At 44.5% G+C, this 22109-nt stretch overlaps 1 protein-coding gene across 7 annotated transcripts in view; it reads left to right on the top strand.

Moving 5' to 3' along the window:
- LOC147084956 (Fc receptor-like protein 2) overlaps positions 1 to 22109 on the top strand; it is a 177492-nt gene that overhangs the window by 133974 nt on the left and 21409 nt on the right. For 6 of the 7 annotated variants that reach the window (XM_085979657.1, XM_085979656.1, XM_085979653.1 and 3 more), the window contains 3 exons: positions 2967 to 3077; positions 5361 to 5388; positions 7806 to 7858. In XM_085979657.1, the coding sequence (XP_085835783.1) occupies positions 2967 to 3077; positions 5361 to 5388; positions 7806 to 7858 (192 nt within the window). Of the gene's footprint in view, positions 1 to 2966; positions 3078 to 5360; positions 5389 to 7805; positions 7859 to 10145; positions 10343 to 22109 lie in introns of those variants that run through there. The other variant, XM_085979654.1, reaches the window with a different exon arrangement.

Here is a 22109-nt window from a genome sequence, read left to right as displayed (position 1 = left end):
GGTTGCGCCCCATCCGAACTGACGTCACCTCCAACAGTGCAACATTTTCTCATTACTGCTCTTCCGACAGTGCAGCGCTCCCTCAGTATTGCCCCTCCGACAGTGCAGTATTCCCTCAGTAGTGACCCTCCGATAGTGCAGCGCTCCCTCAGTACTGCCCCTCCGACAGTGCAGCGCTCCCTCAGTATTGCCCCTCCGACAGTGCAGCATTCCCTCAGTACTGACCCTCCGATAGTGCAGCACTCCCTCAGTACTGCCCCTCCGACAGTGCAGAGCTCCCTCAGTGCTGACCCTCCAACAGTGCGGCGCTCCCTCAGTACTGCCCCTCCGACAGTGCGGCGCTCCCTCAGTACTGCCCCTCCGACAGTGCGGCGCTCCCTCAGTACTGCCCCTCCGAAGTGCAAGGCTCCCTCAGTACTGCCCCTCCGACAGTGCAACGCTCCCTCAGTACTGCCCCTCTGACAGTGCAGCGCTCCCTCAGTACTGACCCTCCGATAGTGCAGTGCTCCATCAGTACTGCCACTCCGACATTGCAGTGCTCCCTCAGTACTGCCCCTCCGTCAGTGCAGCACTCCCTCAGTACTGCCCCTCCGACAGTGCAGTGCTCCCTCAGTACTGCCCCTCTGACAGTGTGGTGCTCCCTCAGTACTGCACCTCCAACAGTGCAGCGCTCCCTCAGTACTGCCCATCCGACAGTGCAGCGCTCCCTCAGTACTGCCCCTCTGACAGTGCGGCACTCCCTGAGTAATGCACCTCCGACAGTGCGGCGCTCTCTCAGAACTGTGCCCCTCCGACAGTGCGGGGCTCCCTCTGTACTGCCCCTCCGACAGTGCGGCACTCCCTCAGTACTGCCCCTCCGACAGTGCGGCACTCGCTCAGTAATGCACCTCCGACAGTGCGGTGCAACCTCAATACTGCCCATCCAACAGTGCAGCGCTCTCTGAATACTGCCCCTCTTACAGTATGGCACTCCCTCATTATCTGCCCCTCTGACAGTGCAGCACTCCTTCAGTACTGCAACTCCAGCAGTGCGGCGCTCCCTCAGTACTGCCCATCTGACAGTGCAGCACTTTCTCTGTACTGCCCTTTGAGAGTGCAGCGCTCCCTCAGCACTGCCTCCCTGACAGTGCAGCATTCCCTCAGTAAAGCACCTCCAACAGTGCGGCACTCCCTCAGTACTGCCCCTCCGACAGTGCAGCACTCCTTTAGTAATGCACCTCCGACAGTGCAGCGCTCCCTCTGTACTGCCCCCCGACAGTGCAGTGCACCCTCAGTACTGCCCCTCCGACAGTGCAGCACTCCCTCAGTACTGCCCCTACGACAGTGAGCACTCCCTCAGTACTGCCCCTACGACAGTGAGTGCTCCCTCAGTACTGCCCATCCGACAGTGCAGCGCTCCCTCAGTACTACCCCACCAACGGTGCAGTGCACCCTCAGTACTGCCCCTCCGACAGTGCAGCTCTCCCTCAGTACTGCCACTCCGATAGTGCAGCGCACCCTCAGTACTTCCCCTCCGGCAGTGCGGCACTCCCTCAGTACTGCCCCTCCGGCAGTGCAGCACTCCCTCAGTACTGCCCCTCCAGCAGTGCGGCACTCCCTCAGTACTGCCCCTCTGACAGTGCAGCGCTCTCTCAATACTGCCCCTCTGACAGTGTGGCACTCCCTCATTATCTGCCCCTCTGACAGTGCAGCACTCCTTCAGTACTGCAACTCCAGCAGTGCGGCGCTCCCTCAGTACTGCCCATCTGACAGTGCAGCACTTTCTCTGTACTGCCCTTTGAGAGTGCAGCGCTCCCTCAGTACTGCCTCCCTGACAGTGCAGCAGTCCCTCAGCAAAGCAACTCCAACAGTGCGGCACTCCCTCAGTACTGCCCCTCCGACAGTGCAGCACTCCTTCAGTACTGCCCCTCCGACAGTGCAGCGCTCCCTCTGTACTGCCCCCTGACAGTGCAGTGCACCCTCAGTACTGCCCGTCCGACAGTGCAGTGCACCCTCAGTACTGCCCCTCCGACAGTGCAGCACTCCCTCAGTACTGCCCCTACGACAATGAGTGCTCCCTCAGTACTGCACCTCCGACAGTGCAGCGCTCCCTCAGTACTGCCCATCCGACAGTGCAGCGCTCCCTCAGTACTGCCCCTCTGACAGTGCGGCACTCCCTGAGTAATGCACCTCCGACAGTGCGGCGCTCTCTCAGAACTGTGCCCCTCCGACAGTGCGGGGCTCCCTCTGTACTGCCCCTCCGACAGTGCGGCACTCCCTCAGTACTGCCCCTCCGACAGTGCGGCACTCGCTCAGTAATGCACCTCCGACAGTGCGGTGCTACCTCAATACTGCCCATCCAACAGTGCAGCGCTCTCTGAATACTGCCCCTCTTACAGTATGGCACTCCCTCATTATCTGCCCCTCTGACAGTGCAGCACTCCTTCAGTACTGCAACTCCAGCAGTGCGGCGCTCCCTCAGTACTGCCCATCTGACAGTGCAGCACTTTCTCTGTACTGCCCTTTGAGAGTGCAGCGCTCCCTCAGCACTGCCTCCCTGACAGTGCAGCAATCCCTCAGTAAAGCACCTCCAACAGTGCGGCACTCCCTCAGTACTGCCCCTCCGACAGTGCAGCACTCCTTTAGTACTGCACCTCCGACAGTGCAGCGCTCCCTCTGTACTGCCCCCCGACAGTGCAGTGCACCCTCAGTGCTGCCCGTCCGACAGTGCAGTGCACCCTCAGTACTGCCCCTCCAACAGTGCAGCACTCTCTCAGTACTGCCCCTCCGACAGTGCAGCACTCCCTCAGTACTGCACTGGAGTGTCAGCCCAGATGTTTGTGCTTAATCTCTGGAGAGGGACTTGAACCGACAACTTTAGTCAACCCAAACTAACTATTAAATATAGCAATAGGATGATTTTGAGGATCGGATGCTTTATACTGACAGTTTCAATTAGCAATCCTTTCCCTGATTTTATTTTTCAGTTACTGCTTCCGATTCCTTGGTGCTGGTCTGTGCATCAAGCGTGGCTTCCGTCTTCATTCTTGGTCTGCTGATTCTGATCGCTGTCTATAAAACTCGATGTAAAATGAAAGGTAGGACCAACGCCTCCTCAGCTCAGGACAGGCCATTTTCTGAAGGGGCGTTTAGGGTCCATCTGAAATACTCAGCGTAGGTTGCTCAGAACCGGGAAGGGTCGCACATTGTAAATGTTGATTAAAACATTAGTGCAGCAACGGATGGGGTAGAAATTCGGCTCTAGCAGAAAATGGGCGGTATCAAATTGACCGCTTTCTATACGCCCCCCTCCCGAATATTGAGTGGGGTGTCAATGCAATATGCCCGTTTTGCATGACTGCCCAAGATGAATTGTTTTCCCACTGGCACAATAATTACTGGCCTCTTCTAGAAACATAGAAACATCGAAGATAGGAGCAGGAGTAGGCCATTCGGCCCCTCGAGCCTGCTCCGCCATTCAATGCGATCATGGCTGATCATCCAAATTCAGTACCCTGTCCCTGCTTTCTCCCCATATCCCTTGATCCCTTTAGCCTTAAGAAATATATCCAATATAGAAATATATTCTAACCGAGCGATTCTACATAAATGGTAGGAAATAAGACTGTCATTCTTGCCTGGATGAGTGCAGCTCCAGCAACACTCAAGAAGCTCGACACCATCCAGGACAAAGCAGCCCGCCTGATTGTCACCCCATCCGCCACCTTAAACATTCACTCCCTCCTCCACCGGCGCACCGTGGCTGCAGTGTGTACCATCTACATGATGCACTGCAGCAACTCGCCAAGGCTTCTTCGGCAGCACCTCCCAAACCCGCGAGCTCTTCCACCTAGAAGGACAAGGGCAGCAGGCGCATGGGAACACCACCACCTCCAAGTTCCAGCTCCAAGTCACACACCATCCCCGACTTGGAAATATATCGGCCGATCTTTCATCGTCGCTGGGTCAAAATCCTGGAACTCCCTCCCTAACAGCACTGTGGGAGTACCTTCACCACACGGACTGCAGCGGTTCAAGAAGGCGACCCTCCACCACCTTCTCAAGGGGCAACTAGGGATGGGCAATAAATGCTGGCCTTGCCAGCGACGCCCACAACCCATGAAAGGATTTTTTAAAACATTTGATGTATCATGCCCTCCCCTCCAAACAGAACCTGTAAGCTTGACGCCGTTATGTGTTATGAACCAGGCATGAACCCATCAAAGGCAATCCAAGATAATCTTCAGCCTAACAATCACTACATCTGCTTTGGTAATTTCCTTAGTGCTTCTCACATTCTGCCACCCTTACGGAGGTGGACATTCGGCGGAAACACCATGAAAGTTAGGGCTTAGTGAGGTAATTTTAACTTTAGTTTTGAAAGATGAATGATGTCAGATCAGCTGCCTGTTAAACCGCCTTCTCGATATCCCGTTTCTTTGAAATCAACATTGCGTAAAGGGTGACCCATCCGAATTAATTATCATTAATTAATTAATTTGAATTTCTCCCTAGGAGTGACAGAACCTCGAAGAAAGTGCACCTATCTGATATTCTGTCTTATGGTACTCTGCAGTTTTTTTAATATTCTTTCCTGTGATGTGGATGTCGCCAGCAAGGCCAACATTTATTGCCCATTTCTAATTGCCCTTGAGAAGGTGGTGGTGAGCCACCTTCATGAACTGCTGCAGTCCCTGTGGTGAAAGTGCTCCCACAGCGCTATTAGGTCGGGAGTTCCAGGATTTTGACCCAGCGACGATAATGGAATGGCCGATATATTTCCAATCTTCTACACCCAGGCCATAAGACTCATGAACGATTAATTTATTATTATTTATTTATTATTACTGTCTTTCTATTAGTATTTCTATTAGTATTTTTATCATTGTTATGCCATATTTATTCAAATGTTGGGAGGACTCGTAAAAATCAACATTTCAGTGTGCAGTACACACATCTGCTGCATATGTGTCAAATAAAATTGAATTGAATTGAATTGCATCAGGATGGTGTGTGACTTGGAGGTGGTGGTGTTCCCATGCACCTGCTGCCCTTGTCCTTCTAGGTGGAAGAGGTCGCGGGTTTGGGAGGTGCTGCCGAAGAAGCCTTGGTGAGTTGCTGCAGTGCATCTTGTAGATGGTACACACTGCAGCCACGGTGCGCCAGTGGTGGAGGGAGTGAATGTTTAAGGTACCAAGACATTGGTCAAGCAAAAATAGCTTCACAGTTCATTTGTATTTACAATTGTGGATATCTATAAAAGAAGACAGTTGATGTCATCCAGGAGCCCGCAGTCAGACGTTGTGTAGTTTGGATAATTTTCTGTTAATTAGCATGGCTGGAATTTCTTCTCACCGTTGTATCTGTCTCCTTTTATTCAGGGAACACCGACAATTCCAACCAGACTGGGTAAGGCCTCGCTCGGTATATTTCATGCATACTATAAATCTTTTAAACAGTTAAATAAAGATTGCACTGGAGGGGGTGCAGAGGAGATTTACAAGGATGTTGCCTGGGCTGGGGAATTTTAGCTATGAGGAAAGATGGGATAGGCTGGGGTTGTTTTCCTTGGAACAGAGGAGACTGAGGGGTGACCTTATTGAGGTGTATAAAATGATGAGGGGCCTAGAGAGAGTGGATAGGAAGGACCTATTTCCCTTAGCAGAAGGGTCAATATCAAGGGGGCATAGATTTAAAGTAATTGGTAGAAGGATTAGAGGGGATTTGAGGAGAAATTTTTTCGCCCAGAGGGTGTAGGGGCCTGGAACTCACTGCCTGAAAGGGGGGTAGAGGCAGAAACCCTCATCACATTTAGAAAGCACTTGGCTATGCACTGGAACTGCCGTTACCTACAGGGCTACGGACCAAGTGCCGGAAAGTGGGATTAAGGAGGGATAGCTCTTTCTCAGCCAGCACGGGCAAGATGAGCCAAATGGCCTCCTTCTGTGCTGTAAATTTCCATGGTTGGATGATTCTATGAAAGAATTAACTTGCATTTATAGAGCGCTATTTATGTCCTCAGGACGTCCCGAAGCACATTACTGCTAATGATGTACATTTGAAGTGTATTAACTGTTGTAATGTATGCAATGCACAGCGAATTTGCGCATAGCAAGTTCTGCCAATGTGATATTGACCACATCATCTTTTATTTAGTTTTAATGTTGGTTGAGAGCTACATATTGTCCAGAATATAAGAACATAAGATATTGGAGCAGGAGTAGACCATTTGGCCCCTCGAGCCTGCTCCGCCATTCAATAAGATTATAGCTGATCCTCTACCTCACCCCCACTTTCCTGAACAATTTCCATATCCCTTGATTCCCTTAATATTCAAAAATCTACCGATCTCTGTCTTTAATAAACTCAGCGACTGAGCCTCCACTGCCCTCTGGGGCAGAGAATTCCAAAGATTCACCACCCTCTGAGTGAAGAAATTCCTCCTCATCTCAGTCCTAAATGGCTGACCCCTTATTCTGAGACTGTGACCCCTGGTTCTAGACTCCCCAGCCAGGGGAAACATCCTCCCTGCATCTACCCTGTCAAGCCCTGTAAGAATTTTGTATGTTTCAATGAGATCACCTTTCACTCTTCTAAACTCTAGAGAATATAGACTAAGTCTGTGCAATCTGTCCTCGTAGGACAATCCCCCCATCCCAGGAACCAGTCTAGTGAACCTTTGTTGCACTCCTTCTATGGCAAGTATATCCTTCCTTAGGCAAGGAGACCAAAACTGTACACAATTCTCCAGGTGTGGTCTCACCAGGGCCCTATATAATTGCAGTAAGATGACTTTACTCTTATACTCAAATCCTCTTGTAATAAAGGACAACATACGATTTGTTTTCCTAATTGCTTGCTGTACCAGCATATTAACTTTCAGTGATTTGTGTACAAGGACACCCAGGTCAATCTGAGCACCAACATTTCCCAATCTCTCACCATTTACAAAATACTCTACTTTTCTATTTATCCTACCGAAGTGGATAACTTCACATTTCTCCACATTACATTCCATTTGCCATGTTCTTCCCCACTCAAATAGCCTCTCTATATCCCCTTGAAGCCTCCTTGCATCCTCTTCACAACTTACATTCCCACCCAGCTTTGTGTGAGAGATGTCCCAGGACACCAGGGAGACCTCCCTTGCCCTTCTTCGAAATAGTGCCATGCGATCTTTTACGTCCACATGAGAGGGCAGATGGGGCCTCGGTTTAACATCTCATCCGAAAGACAACACCTCCGACAGTACAGCAGTCCCTCAGTCCTGCTTTGGAGAGCCAGCCTAGATCATGTGCTCAAATCTATGGAATGCACTCATTATGGCGGCAAATTTAACTCTGAAAATGTAACACCGATGATATCATTTTCCTGGTTAACGTACACGAAAATTAGGAAAGATGTACAACTGATCCGATATTACCCTTTTCACATTATTGCTCAATATTATCTCCATGTATTTATAATGGGTCCATTGACGTGTCAGTTGAAATGCGGATCTGCCCAGTGATACAATGACCTTTGATGATTACTGACCTCCTGGTATCCCAAGTCATTATTTTGACCTCTGACATTTCCCCCATAACCACTGGCAGGTTCAACTGCCATCTGGGCGCTCAGCCCCGTCCAACAGCCTTGGTCTGAAACCAAACAGAAGACTATGGCCCTCAAGGCTGGTCCGTGTTCTCCCAAGGGAAAGCTGGTCATACCTCCACTCTTGATACAACCTGAGCTGTAGATTTATGTAGTGGAGCTGTTGTGCACTTTCATCTCAGTTTTCATTTGACATGTTGTTAAATGTATTCCCTTTGAAACAAATATTTTAGAAATAACAGAACTGGAAGGAGTTCAGTCCATTACAACAGAGGCACACCAGAAGGTAAGCTGTATTATCTATCTGTCTGTCTGTCTGTCTGTCTGTCTATCTATCTCACTCTTTCAATTCAATTCAATTCAATTCAATTCAAATGCTTTATTGGCATGAAAGTTTACAGGGAACCATATTGCCAAAGCTTACATAACAAAAAGTACAGTTTTCCAACATTCTGTAGGTGTCAAACAATTTTGACCTTCGTTGGGTACAGACAATATTAATTTAAACAGTCGTTGACCCTCGTTGGGTACATTCAGTATAAATTTTTAAACAGTCGTTGGGTACATTCAGTATTGATTTAAACATTCTTAATGTTTATATATGCTATGGGTGTGCTCGTTAGTCCCTCACTGTTCCTCAGGTTGTGACATGTTGTTACATATTGGGCACCAAGGTATGGTCTGTCTCCTTCTCCCAGGGCTAATCTTAATTTTGGCAGGTCATCCAATTCTCTGAAATCTGGGGTTGTTTGGCTGAGCTTGTCAAAATATATGTTTCTTGTTTTGTTGAATTTTTCGCATTTTAGGAGGAAGTGCATCTCTGTCGCAACCTCGCCGGCCAGACATTGATCACATATTCTATACTCTCTAGGCTGCCAGGATTTCTTGTATCTTCCTTTTTCAATTGCCAGTTGGTGGTCGCTTAGTCTGTACCTGGTGAGGGTCTGTCTCTGTTTTGTGTCTCTGATGGTCGAGAGATAGTCTGCCAGTTTATATTCTCTTTTTAGGGCCCGGTAACATTCTAATCTGCTTTGGCTTTTGGTTATTTTGTTCCAATGTTCCAGGTAGGTTTCTTTGCATTGTTTAATGATTTGGTTCACTCGGATTGGTGTTTGGAGGGCAGTGTTGGTCTGGGACTGGTCAGGGTCCGGCTGAGTAGGAGTACTTAGTTTCAGTAGCAGCTGACTCAGGGGACTCATTTCTGGGTTCAGCTCTTGGGTCTGGAGGGCTTTAAAATGAAGGGTGCCTGGGGAACTAGATTTGAGGTGATTTAGAAAGTTTAGTGCTCGTTTTTGGATGTTTATTATCAGTGGGTATCTGCCTAATTCGGCTCTACATGCATTTGTTGGTGTTTTCCTTTGGGTGCGAAGAATGCTTCGGCAAAATTCTGCATGTAGGGCTTCTATTGTGTGTTTTTCCGATTTAGTATAGCTATGGTGATTGAGTGGGCCCCATACTTCACTACCGTACAGCGCAATGGGCAGGATTATGCTGTCAAATATTTTGAGCCAGATTTTGATTGGAATTTGGATGTTGTAGAATTTTCTTTTTATTGCATATAGGGCTCTTCGGGCTTTTTCTTTTAGTGCATTCACTGCTATGCTGAAGCTCCGTGATGCTGTGATGGTTAGACCAAGGTAAGTGTAGCTCATAGTGTGTCCTATGATGGTATCACTGAGAGTAAACTGGTATTTGTTTTCCTGACATCTGGGCCTTTTTTGAAAAATCATGATGTTGGTTTTCTTTAGATTTACGGCCCAATTTTGGCAGTATCTATCTATCACTCTCTCTCATTCTCTCTATCTATAATTCTCTCTCATTCTCTCTACCTATCTATATGTCTGTTTGTCTGTCTATCTATCTAATTCTCTCTCATTCTCTCTTTCTCTCTCTTTCGCTCATTCTCTCTTTCTCTCTTTCTCTCATTCTCTCTTTCTCTCTTTCTCCCATTCTCTCTTTCTCCCGTTCTCTCTTTCTCTCTCGTTCTCTCATGCTCTCTTTCTCACTCACGCTCGTTCTCTCTTTCTCTCTTTCTCTCGTTCTCACATCCTCTTGTTCTCTCTTTCTCTCGTTCTCTCATTCCCTCTTTCTCTCTCTCTCTCAGTTCAGTTCAGTTCAGTTCAAATGCTTTATTGGCATGAAAGTTTACAGAGAACCATATTGCCAAAGCTTACATAGCAAAAAGGTACAGTTTTCCAACATTCTGTAGGTGTCAATCGATTTGACATTTGTTGGGTACATACAATATTACTTTTAAACAATATTAATTTTAAACAGTCTTTCTACTTCATTTGGTACGTTCAATATTAATTTTAAACAGTCTTACTTTTAAACAGTCCTCAGGTTGTGACATGTTGTTACATATTTGGCCCCAAGGTATGGTCTGTCTCCTTCTCCTAGGACTAATCTCAATTTTGACAGATCATCCAATTCCTTGAAATCTGGGGTTGTTTGGCTTAGCTTGTTGAATAATATGTTTCTTGATGTGTTGAATTTTTCGCATTTTAGGAGGAAATGCATTTCTGTTTCAACCTCGCCAGCCAGACATTGATCGCATATTCTATTCTCTCTAGGCTGCCAGGATTTCTTGTATCTGCCTTTTTCAATTTCCAGTTGGTGGTCGCTTAGTCTGTACCTGGTGAGGGTCTGTCTCTGTTTTGTGTCTCTGATGGTCGTGAGGTAGTCTGCCAGTTTATATTCTCTTTCTCTCGTTCACTCGTTCACTCTTTCTCTCGTACTCTCGTACTCTCGTACTCTCTTTCTCTCTCTTTCTCTCAAGCTCATTCTCACATTCATTTTCTCTTGATCTCTTTTTCTCTCTCACTCTCTCACTCTCTCACTCTCTCTCTTTCTCTCATTCTCGGTTTCTCTCATTCTCACTTTCTCTCTCACTTTCTCTCTTTCCTTCTCTCTCTCTCACTCTCTCTATCACACTCATTCTCTCTTTCTCTCCTATCTCTCTTTCTCTCACTCTCATTCTCTCTTTCACTCATTTTCTTTCTCTCATCCTCTCTCTCTCATTCTCTCTTTCTTTGTCATTCGCTCATTCTCTCATGCTCTCTTTCTCTCTCTCTCACACTCATTCACTCTCTCTTTCACGCTCTCTTTTCCACACATTCTCTATTTCTCTTTTTCTCATTCTCTTTCACTCTTTCTCTCATTCTCTCTTTCTCTATTGCTCTCTTTCTCTCTCTCTCATTCTCTCATTCTCCCTTTCTCTCTCTCATTCTCTCATTCTCTGTTTCTCTCTCTCTGTCTCGCTCATTCTCTCTCTTTCTTTCTCTCTTTCGTCCTTTCTCTTCCACACATTCTCTATTTCTTTCTTTCTCACTCTCCTCCCATTTTCTCATTCTCTCTTTCTCCCATTTTCTCATTCTCTCTTTCTCTCATTTTCTCATTCTCTCTTTCTCCCTCTCTCATTCCCTCTTTCTCTCATTCCCTCTTTCTCTCTTTCTCTCTTTCTCTCTTTCTATCATTCTGTCTTGCTCACTTTCTCTCATTCTCTCTCTCTCTCTCTCTCTCTCTTTCTCTCTCTCTCATGGTCTTTCTCTCTTTCTCTCATTCTCCCTCACTCTCTCTCGCGCTCTCTCACTCTCTCTTTCTCTCCTCTAATTCTCTCATTCACTATTTCTCTCTCTCTCTTTCTCTTTCTCTCTTTCTCACTCTCTCACTTTCTCTATCTCGCTCTCTCACGCTCCTTCTCTCATTCTCTCTCTCTTTCTCTCATTCTCTCTTTCTTTCTCTCTTTCTCTCTTTCTCCCTTGCTCCCTTGCTCCCTTGCTCTCTATCTCTCTATCTCTCTTTTGCGCTCTCGCGCTCTCGCGCTCTCGCTCTCTCGCTCTCTCCTTCTCTCGCTCTCTGCTTCTCTCATTCTCTCGTTCTCTCTCACTTTCCCTCTTTCTCTCTCTCTTTCTCTCCTATCTCTCTCTTTCTCAGTCCCTCTCTTTCTATCTTTTGCTCTTTCTCTTTCTCTCATTCTCTCTCTCTCATTTTCGCATTCTCTCTTCCTTTCTATCTATCTCTCATTCTCTCTATCTCTCTCTCTCTCATTCTCTCTTTCTCTCTCACTCTCTCTCTTTCTCTCTTTCGCTCATTACCTCACTCAATCTCTCTCTCACTCTCTCTTTCTCTCACTATCTTTCTTTCTTTCTCTTATTCTCTCTTTCTCACTTTCTCTCTCTCTCACTCTCTCATTCTCTCTTTCACTCTTGCTCTCTTTCACTCTTGCTCTCTTTCTCTCTCTCTTGCTCTCTTTCTCTCTTTCCTTCATTCTCTCATTCTCTCTTTCTCTCTCTCTCACTTTATTTCTCTCTCTGTCTGTCACTCTCTCTCTCACACTCAACCTCTCTCTTTCGCCCTTCTCTCACTCTCTCACTCTCTTTCCCTCATTTTCTCTTTTGCTCTTGCTCACTTTCTCTCTCGCTCTCTTTCTCTCATTCGCTCTTTCTCTCAAGCCCATTCTCTCTTTCTCACACTCTCTCTCTCTTTTGCTTTTTTCTCTCACTCTCTCACTCTCTCTCTCTCTCTCTCTCTCACTCTCTCACTCTCTCACTCTCTCTTTCACTCTTTCACTCTTAATCTCATTCTCTCATTCTCTCTCTCTCACGCTCTTTCTCACATTTTCTTATTTTTTCTTTCTCTCTTTCACTCATTCTCTCTGTTACTCTCTCCCGCTCTCTTTCTCTCTCTCATTATACCTTGCTCTCCCTCCCTTACTCTCTTTCTCTCTATCTCGCTCACTCTCTCTTTCTCTGCTTCTCCCTTTCTCCCTTTCTCTCTTACTCTCACTCTCTCTTTCTCTCTTACGCTCTCTCATTCTCTCATTCCCTCTTTCTCTCTCTCGATATATATATCTTTCTCTCTCTCTCACTCTATCTTTCGCTCTTTCTCTTCCTCTCTTTCCTCTCTCTCTCTCTCTCTCTCTTTCTCTCATCCTCTCTTTCTCTCTCTATTTGTCTCTGTCTCTCACTCTCTCTTTCTTTCTCTCTCCATCTCTGTCACTCATTCTCTTTTTCATTCTTGCTCTCTCATTCTCTCACTCTCTTTCTCTCTTTAGCTCCTGCTTGCTCACTCACACTTTCTCTCTTTCTCTCATTCTCTCTTTATTTTTCTCTCTGTCTGTCACTCTTGCTCTCTTTCTCTCTCTCCCTCTCTCTTTCTCTCATTATATTTCTCTCTTTCTCGCTCTCTCACTCACTTTTGCTCTCTCTTTCTCTCTGACTCATTCTTTCTTTCTCTCTCTCTCTCCTCCTCTCATTCTCTCATGCTCTCTTTCTCTCTCTCTTTCTCTCTTACTCTCTCTCTTTCTCTCTTTCACTCATTCTACCTCTCTCTGTCTCTTTCTCTCGTTCCCTTTCTCAATCTCTATTTCTCTCATTCTCTCATTCTCTCTTTCTGTTTTTCTCTCTCACACTTTCCCACTCTCTCTTTCTCTCATTCTCTCTTTCTGTTTGTCTCGCTATCACACTTTTCCACTCTCTCTTTCTCTCATTCTCTCTTTCTGTTTGTCTCGCTATCACACTTTCCCACTCTCTCCTTCTCTCATTCTCTCTTTCTGTTTGTCTCGCTATCACACTTTCCCACTCTCTCTTTCTCTCATTCTCTCTTTCTGTTTGTCTCGCTATCACACTTTCCCACTCTCTCTTTCTCTCATTCTCTCTTTCTGTTTGTCTCGCTATCACACTTTCCCACTCTCTCTTTCTCTCATTCTCTCTTTCTGTTTGTCTCGCTATCACACTTTCCCACTCTCTCCTTCTCTCATTCTCTCTTTCTGTTTGTCTCGCTATCACACTTTCCCACTCTCTCTTTCTCTCATTCTCTCTTTCTGTTTGTCTCGCTATCACACTTTCCCACTCTCTCTTTCTCTCATTCTCTCTTTCTGTTTGTCTCGCTATCACACTTTCCCACTCTCTCTTTCTCTCATTCTCTCTTTCTGTTTGTCTCACTATCACACTTTCCCACTCTCTCTTTCTCTCATTCTCTCTTTGTTTGTCTCGCTATCACACTTTCCCACTCTCTCTTTCTCTCATTCTCTCTTTCTGTTTGTCTCGCTATCACACTTTCCCACTCTCTCTTTCTCTCATTCTCTCTTTCTGTTTGTCTCGCTATCACACTTTCCCACTCTCTCTTTCTCTCATTCTCTCTTTCTGTTTGTCTCGCTATCACACTTTCCCACTCCAATTCCAATTCCAATTCCAATTAAAATGCTTTATTGGCATGAAAGTTTACAGAGAACCATATTGCCAAAGCTTACATAGCAAAAAGGTACAGTTTTCCAACATTCTGTAGGTGTCAATCGATTTGACATTTGTTGGGTCCATACAATATTACTTTTAAACAATATTAATTTTAAACAGTCTTTGTACTTCATTTGGTACGTTCAATATTAATTTTAAACAGTCCTCAGGTTGTGACATGTTGTTACATATTTGGCCCCAAGGTATGGTCTGTCTCCTTCTCCTAGGACTAATCTCAATTTTGACAGATCATCCAATTCCTTGAAATCTGGGGTTGTTTGGCTTAGCTTGTTGAATAATATGTTTCTTGATGTGTTGAATTTTTCGCATTTTAGGAGGAAATGCATTTCTGTTTCAACCTCGCCAGCCAGACATTGATCGCATATTCTATTCTCTCTAGGCTGCCAGGATTTCTTGTATCTGCCTTTTTCAATTTCCAGTTGGTGGTCGCTTAGTCTGTACCTGGTGAGGGTCTGTCTCTGTTTTGTGTCTCTGATGGTCGTGAGGTAGTCTGCCAGTTTATATTCTCTTTTTAGGGCCCGGTAACATTCTAATCTGCTTTGGCTTTCGGTTATTTTGTTCCAATGTTCCAGGTAGGTTTCTTTGCATTTTTTAATGATTTGGTTCACTCGGATTGGTGTTTGGGCGGCTGTGTTGGTCTGGGGCTGGTCAGGGTCCGGCTGAGTACTTAGTTTCCGTAGCAGCTGACTCAGGGGACTCTTTTCTGGGTTTAGCTCTTGGGTCTGAAAGGCTTTGAAATGAAGGGTGTCTGGGGAGCTAGATTTGAGGTGATTTAGGAAGTTTAGTGCTCGTTTTTGGATGTTTATTATCAGTGGGTATCTGCCTAGTTCGGCTCTGCATGCATTTGTTGGCGTTTTCCTTTGGGTGCGAAGGATGCTTCGGCAGAATTCTGCATGTAGGGCTTCTATTGTATGTTTTTCCCATTTAGTGTAGCTTTGGTGATTTAGCGGGCCCCATACTTCACTACCGTACAGTGCAATGGGCAGGATTATGCTGTCAAATATTTTGAGCCAGATTTTGATTGGGATTTGGATGTTGTAGAATTTTCTTTTTATTGCATATAGGGCTCTTCGGGCTTTTTCTTTTAGTGCATTCACTGCTATGCTGAAGCTCCCTGATGCTGTAATAGTTAGACCAAGGTAGGTGTAGCTCATAGTGTGTCCTATAGTGGTATCACTGAGGGTAAACTGGTATTTGTTTTCCTGACATCTGGGCCTTTTTTGAAAAATCATGATGTTGGTTTTCTTTAGATTTACTGTTAGAGCCCAATTTTGGCAGTATTTGTCGAGTAGGTCTAGTTGTTGCTGTAATCCCTGTTCTGTGGGAGACAGCAGAACCAGGTCGTCCGCATAGAACAGGGATTTCACTTCTCCATCTAGGAGACGGAGACCTGGTGACTCGCTTTGCTCCAGCATGTCTGCTAATTCATTTATGTATATGTTGAACAGGGTCGGGCTCAAATTGCAGCCCTGCCGGACGCCTCTTCTCTGGGTGAAGAAATCGGTGCGTTTGTCTCCAATTTTGACCCCGCATTTGTTTTTCAGATACATTGATTTAATAAGGTCATAGACTTTGCCCCCTATTCCACATTGAAGAAGTTTATAATAGAGCCCTTCGTGCCATATAGAGTCAAAGGCTTTCTTGAAGTCGATGAAACAGGCGAATATTTTCCCATTTTTTGTTTGGTGTATATGTTTTTCAATGAGGGTGTGAAGGGTATAGATATGGTCGGCGGTGCGGTGTTTTGGAAGAAAGCCTATTTGGTTTTTTCTGAGGATATTATGTTTGTTAAGAAAATCAAGTAATCTACTATTTAGAATACTGCAGAATAACTTCCCTAGACAACTGTTGACACAGATGCCGCGGTAGTTATTTGGGTCTGATTTGTTTCCGCTTTTATATATGGGGGAGATTAGTCCTTGGCACCAGATATCGGGAAAACAGCCTGAACGTAATATGATGTTGAATAATTTGAGTACCGCACCCTGCATCTCCATATTGCTGAACTTGAGCATTTCATTTTTGATGTTGTCTGGGCCACAGGCTTTCTTTAGGTGGAGAGATTTTGTTTTTGTGGCCATTTCTTTCCATGTGATTGGGGAGTCTAGAGGGTTTTGGTTGTCTTTGATTGTTGCTTCTAATGTGTGGAGGTTTTCTGTGACCTGATGTTGACTTGGGTTTGTTTCGTTTATTGGGATGTCTTTGTAGAGGTTTTCAAAATGTGTTCTCCAGATGTCGCCATCTTGGATTGGTAATGCTTGCAATTGTGTTGTACTCAGGTTATTCCACATTTCCCAGAATTGTTTTGGGTTGGTGGAGTTTTCAATTTCTTCTAGTATTTTGTGGGTATAGTTTTGTGTTTTGTTCCTAATGGTGTGTTTATATCTTTTGAGGGTTTCATTGTATCTAGTACGTAGGTCCGGATTGTTTGGTTGGCGATGCTTTTGGTTTGATATTTTTCTCAGGTCTTTTCTGGCATTTTTGCATTCGTGGTCAAACCATTTCTTATTTTTATTTTGTCTTTTGTGACTCTTCCTCTTCTGTTTCACGAGGTCGGCTTTTACAGCTGCCTCATGAAAGATCATATTTATATCCTCTATGGCCATGTTTACCCCATCTCTGGTGATCTCATATAGATTTTCTTTAAATTTTGAAATTTTACTTGTGAGATCAGGTGAATTTAGTGCTGTGATGAATTTATCTCCACTGTCTGGGGCCCATCTGTATGTCTGGTTTATTTTATGTAGCTTACTGGGTTCCTTTTTTGTGTCTGTAGTTTGGGCAGAAAGTTTAAGGTACACATTTATTTGGTTATGGTCTGAGAGGGGGGATTGCTGCCTGACAGTGAATGCGTTGATATCGCAGGGGTCCAGGTCAGTGATTGTATAATCCACCACACTAGACCCAAGAGTTGAGGAATATGTGAGTCTCCCTAAGGAGTCCCCTCTGAACCTACCGTTAACTATGTACAGGCCTAAGGCTCTCTCTTTCTCTCATTCTCTCTTTCTGTTTGTCTCGCTATCACACTTTCCCACTCTCTCTTTCTCTCATTCTCTCTTTCTGTTTGTCTCGCTATCACACTTTCCCACTCTCTCTTTCTCTCATTCTCTCTTTCTGTTTGTCTCGCTATCACACTTTCCCACTCTCTCCTTCTCTCATTCTCTCTTTCTGTTTGTCTCGCTATCACACTTTCCCACTCTCTCTTTCTCTCATTCTCACTTGCTCTCTTTCCCTCAATCCCTCTCTCTTTCACTCTCTCACCCTCTCTCTTTTGGTCTTTCGCTCTTTCTCTCATTCCCTCATTCTTTTTTTTCACTCTTTTTTCTCTTTCTTTGTTCCCCTCTTTCTCTCTTTCTAACTTTCTCTCGCCCCCTCTTTCGCTCTCTCTCTCTCTTTCCCTCTTTCTCTAATTCTGTCTTTCTCACTTGCTGTCTTGCTCTCTCTCATTTTCTCTTTCGCTCTCTCACTCACTCTATCTCTTTCTCTCATCCTCTCTCGCTCATTCTCTCATATTGTCTTTTGCTCTTTCTCTCTTTCCCTCTCTCACCCTCTCATTCTCTCATTCTTCCATTTTTTCATTCTCTCTTTCACTCTTTCTCTCTTTCTCTCTTTCTCTCTTTCCCTCTCTCACTCTCTCATTCTCCCATTCTTTCTTTCTCTCTTTCTCTCTCTCTCTCTTTCTCTCTCTCTCTCTCTCTCTCTTTCTCTCATTCTCTCGCTCTCTTTCTTTATCTCATTCATGCTCTCTCACACTCTATCTCTCTTTCTCTATTTCTCGCTCTTTCTTGCTCTCTCTCACTCTCTCATTCTTACTCTTTCTCTCATTCTCTGTTTCTCACTTTCTCTCTATTTTTCATTCCCTCATTCTCTCATTTTCGCTCTCTCACTCTCACTCACTTTCTCACTCTATCTTTTGCTCTTTCTCTCTTTCTCATGTTCTTTCTCCCTTTCACCCTTTCACCCTTTCTCTCTTTCTCTCTTTCTCTCTCTTTCTCTCTTTCTCTTCCTCGCTCTCTCTCTTACTTTTTCTCTCTTTTTCTCGCTCTCTTTGTCTCATTCTCTCATTCTATATTTCTCTCTCTCACGCTCTTTCTCTCATTTTCTCATTCTCTCTTTATCTCGTTCTCTCTTTATCTCATTCTCTCTCACTCATTCTCTCTCTCTTTTTCTCGCTCACTCTCTCTCTCTCTCTCTCTCTCTCTCTTCCTCTCTTTCACTCATTCTCTCTCTTTTCTTACACTCTCGCTCTCTTTCTCTCTCATTCTCTCGTTCTCTCTTTCTCTCTTTTTCTATCACTCACTCTCTTTCTCAGTTTCACTCATTCTCTCTCTCTCTCTCTGTCTCTTTCTCTCATTCCCACTCTCAATCTCTCCTTCACTTTCTATTTCTCTCATTTTCTCTTTCTCACTTTCTCTCCCTCACTCTTTCTTTCTTTCTTTCTCTCACTATCTCTTTCTTTCTCTCTCTCTCCATCATTTTCACTCATTCTCTCTTTTACTCTTGCTCTCTTTCTCTCTCACTCAGTCTTTCTCTCATTCTTTTATTCTCTCTTTCTCTCTCTCATGCGCATTCTCTCTTTCTCTTTCTCACACTCTCTCTCTTTTTCTCTCTCACTCTCACTCTCTCTCCTTCACTCTTTTGCTCTTTCTCTCATTACTTCTCTCTCTCTCTCTTTCTTTAATTCTCTCTCTCTCTTTCTCTCTTTCACTCTGTCTCTCACTCTCTCATTCTCTCTGTCTCTCTCTCCCTCCCTCTATTTCACTCATTCACTCTTGATCTCTTTCTCTCTCTCTCTCTCTCTCTCTCTTTCTCTCATTCTCTCACTCTCGTTCTCTCTTTATCTCTTTCACGCTCTCTCTCTCTTTCTCGCTTTCTCTCATTCTCTCTTTCTCACTTTCTTTCTATTTCTCATTCCCTCATTCTCTAATTTTCTCTCACTCACTCTCTCGCTCTCCCTTTCTCTCTTTCTCTCTCTCTCTCTTTCTCTCTCTCTCTCTTTCTCTCTTTCACTCTCTCTATATCTTTCTCTTTCACTCTATTTCTCTCTCTCTTCCTCTGTTTCTCTCATTCTCTCTTGCTCTCTTTCTCTCTCTCTGTCTCTCTCTCTTTGTCTCATTCTCTTTTTCTAACTTTCTCTCTCTCATGCTCTTTCTCTCATTTTCTCATTCTCTCTTTATCTCATTCTCTCATTCTGTCTTTCTTTCTCTCATTCTCTCTCTCTCTTGTTCTCCCTAACTCACTCTCTCTCTTTCTCTATCTCTTTCTCTCTCACACTCTCTCTTTCTCAGTTTCACTCATTCTCTCTCTCACTTTCTCTCTTTCTCTCTCTCAATCTCTCCCTCACTCTCTATTTCTCTCATTCACTCTTTCTTTCTTTCTCTCACTCTCTCTCTTTCTCTCTTGCTCTCATTCTCTTTTTCTCTTTTTCTCTCATTCTCTCTTTCTCACTCCCTCTCTCCCTCTCTCTCTGTCTCTCACTCTCATTCACTCTTTCTCGCTCTCTCTCTTCCTCTCTTTCACTCATTCTCTCGCTTTCTCTTGCACTCTCTTTCTCTCTCATTCTCTCATTCTCTCTTTCTCTCTCTCTCTTTTTCTCTCACTCACTCTCTTTCTCAGTTTCACTCATTCTCTCTCTCTCTCTCTCTCTCGTTCCCTCTCTCAATCTCTCCTTCACTTTCTATTTCTCTCATTTTCTCTTTCTCACTTTCTCACCCTCACTCTTTCTTTCTTTCTCTCACTCTCTCTTTCTTTCTTTCTCTCTCCATCTTTTTCACTCATTCTCTCTTTCTCTCTCACTCGCTCTTTCTCTCCTTCGCTCTTTATCTCTTTCTTTCTTTCTCTCATTTTCTCTTTCGCTCTTGCTCCCTTTCTCTCCTGCTCTCTTTCTCTCATTCTTTTATTCTCTCCTTCTTTCTCATGCCCATTCTCTCTTTCTCTCTCTCTCTCACACTCTCTCTCTCTTTCTCTTTTTCTCTCTCTCACTCTCTCACTCTCTCTCTTTTGCCCTTTCTCTTTCTCTCATTCTCTCTCTCTCTCTCACTCTCTCTCACTCTCATGCTCTTTCTCTTTCTCTTTCTCTCATTTTCCCATTTGCTCTTTCTCTTTCTCTCTGTCTCTCTTTCTCTCATTCTTTCTTTCTCTCTCTCATTTTCTCTTTCTCTCTTTCTCTCTCTCTCTTTCTCTCTTTCACTCAGGATCTCTCTCACTCTCTCATTCTCTCTGTCTCTCCCTCCCTCCCTCTGTTTCACTCATTCGCTCTTGCTCTCTTTCTATCTCTCTGTCTTTCTCTCTCTCTCTTGCACTCATTCTCTCGCTCTTTTTCTCTCTTTATCTCTTTCACGCTCTCTCACACACTCTTTCTCTCTTTCTCTCATTCTCTCTTGCTCTCTTTCTCTCTCTCTGTCTTTCTCTCTTTGTCTCATTCTCTTTTTCTAACTTTCTCTCTCTCACACTCTTTCTCATTTTCTCTTTCTCTCATTCTCTCTTTATCTCATTCTCTCATTCTCTCATTCTGTCTTTCTTTCTCTCATTCTCTCTTTCACTCATTCTCTCTCTTTTTCTCCCTCGCTCACTCTCTCTCTTTCTCTCTCACACTCCTCCTTTCTCAGTTTCACTCATTCTCTCTCTGTCTCTTTCTCTCATTCCCTCTCTCAATCTCTCCCTCACTCGCTATTTCTCTCACTCTCTTCTTTCTTGCTCTCTTTCTCTCTCTCTCATTCTCTCTCTCCCTCTCTCTCTCTCTCTCTCTCTCTCATTTGCTCATTCTCTCTTTCACTCTTTCTCTCTCGCTCATTCTCTCCTTCTCTCTCTTTATCTCATTCTCTCATTCTTTCATTATTTCTTTCTCTCTTTCGCTCATTATTTGATTCCCTCTTTCTCTCTCTTTCTCTCTCTTTTTCTCTCTCTCTCTTTCTCTCTCTTTCTCACTCTCTCTCACTCTCTCATTCTCCCTTTCTTTCATTCTCTCTTTCACTCTCTCTTTCTCTCTATCTGTCTCTTTCTCTCTCACTCTCACTCTCACTCTCTCCTCTCTCTCGCTGTCTGTCTGTCTATCACTCCCTCCCTGTCTTTCTATCTATCTATCTATCTCACTATCTGTCTATTTGTCTGTCTGTCTCTCTTTCTCACGTTCATTCTTTCTCTCTTTCTCTACCTAGCTCTTTCTCTTTTTCTCTCTTGCTCTCTCTTTCTCTCTCACTATCTCACTCTCTCTCTTTTGCTCTTTCTCTCTCTCTCACTCTTTCGCCCTTTCTCTCTCACTCTCTCACTCTCGCTCTTGCTCTTTCTCTCTTTCTATCTTGCTCCCTTCCTCTCTCTCTTTCATTCTCTCTTTCTTTTATTCTCTCATTCACACTTTCTCTCTTTTTCCCTCTTTCTCTCTTTCTCTCATTCTCTCCTTCCTTCTTTCTCTCTTGCTCACCTTCCCTCTTTCTCTCTTGCTCCCTTCCCCTCTTTCTCTCTTTCTAACTTTCGCTCTCTCTCCCTCTTTCACTCTCTCTCACTCTCTTTCTCTATTTCTCTCTTTCTCTCATTCTCTCATTCTCTCCTTCCCTCTTTCTCTGTCGATCTCTCTTTCTCTCCTGCTCTCTTTCTCTATCGATCTCTCTTTCTCTATCGATCTCTCTTTCTCTCCTGCTCTCTTTCTCTCCTGCTCTCTTTCTCTCCTGCTCTCTTTCTCTATCGATCTCTCTTTCTCTCTCGCTCTCTTTCTCTCCTGCTCTCTTTCTCTATCGATCTCTCTTTCTCTCTCGCTCTCTTTCTCTCCTGCTCTCTTTCTCTATCGATCTCTCTTTCTCTCTCGCTCTCTTTCTCTCCTGCTCTCTTTCTCTATCGATCTCTCGTTCTCTCCTGCTCTCTTTCTCTCTTGCTCTCTTTCTCTCTTTCTCTCTTGCTCCCTTTCTCTCTTGCTCTATCAATCTCTCTTTCTCTCCTGCTCTCAATTCAATTCAATTCAAATGCTTTATTGGCATGAAAGTTTACAGAGAACCATATTGCCAAAGCTTACATAGCAAAAAGGTACAGTTTTCCAACATTCTGTAGGTGTCAATCGATTTGACATTTGTTGGGTACATACAATATTACTTTTAAACAATATTAATTTTAAACAGTCTTTCTACTTCATTTGGTACGTTCAATATTAATTTTAAAAAGTCTTAATTTTAAACAGTCCTCAGGTTGTGACATGTTGTTACATATTTGGCCCCAAGGTATGGTCTGTCTCCTTCTCCTAGGACTAATCTAGCTCTCTAGCTCTGTATCTCTCTCACTCTCTATCTCTAT

Source organism: Somniosus microcephalus, unplaced genomic scaffold, assembly GCF_052327205.1.
Source record: "Somniosus microcephalus isolate GS21.2 unplaced genomic scaffold, FLI_Smic_1.0 unresolved_chr9, whole genome shotgun sequence".
NCBI lineage: Eukaryota > Metazoa > Chordata > Chondrichthyes > Squaliformes > Somniosidae > Somniosus > Somniosus microcephalus.
This window is presented reverse-complemented; position numbering and strand designations above follow the sequence as displayed.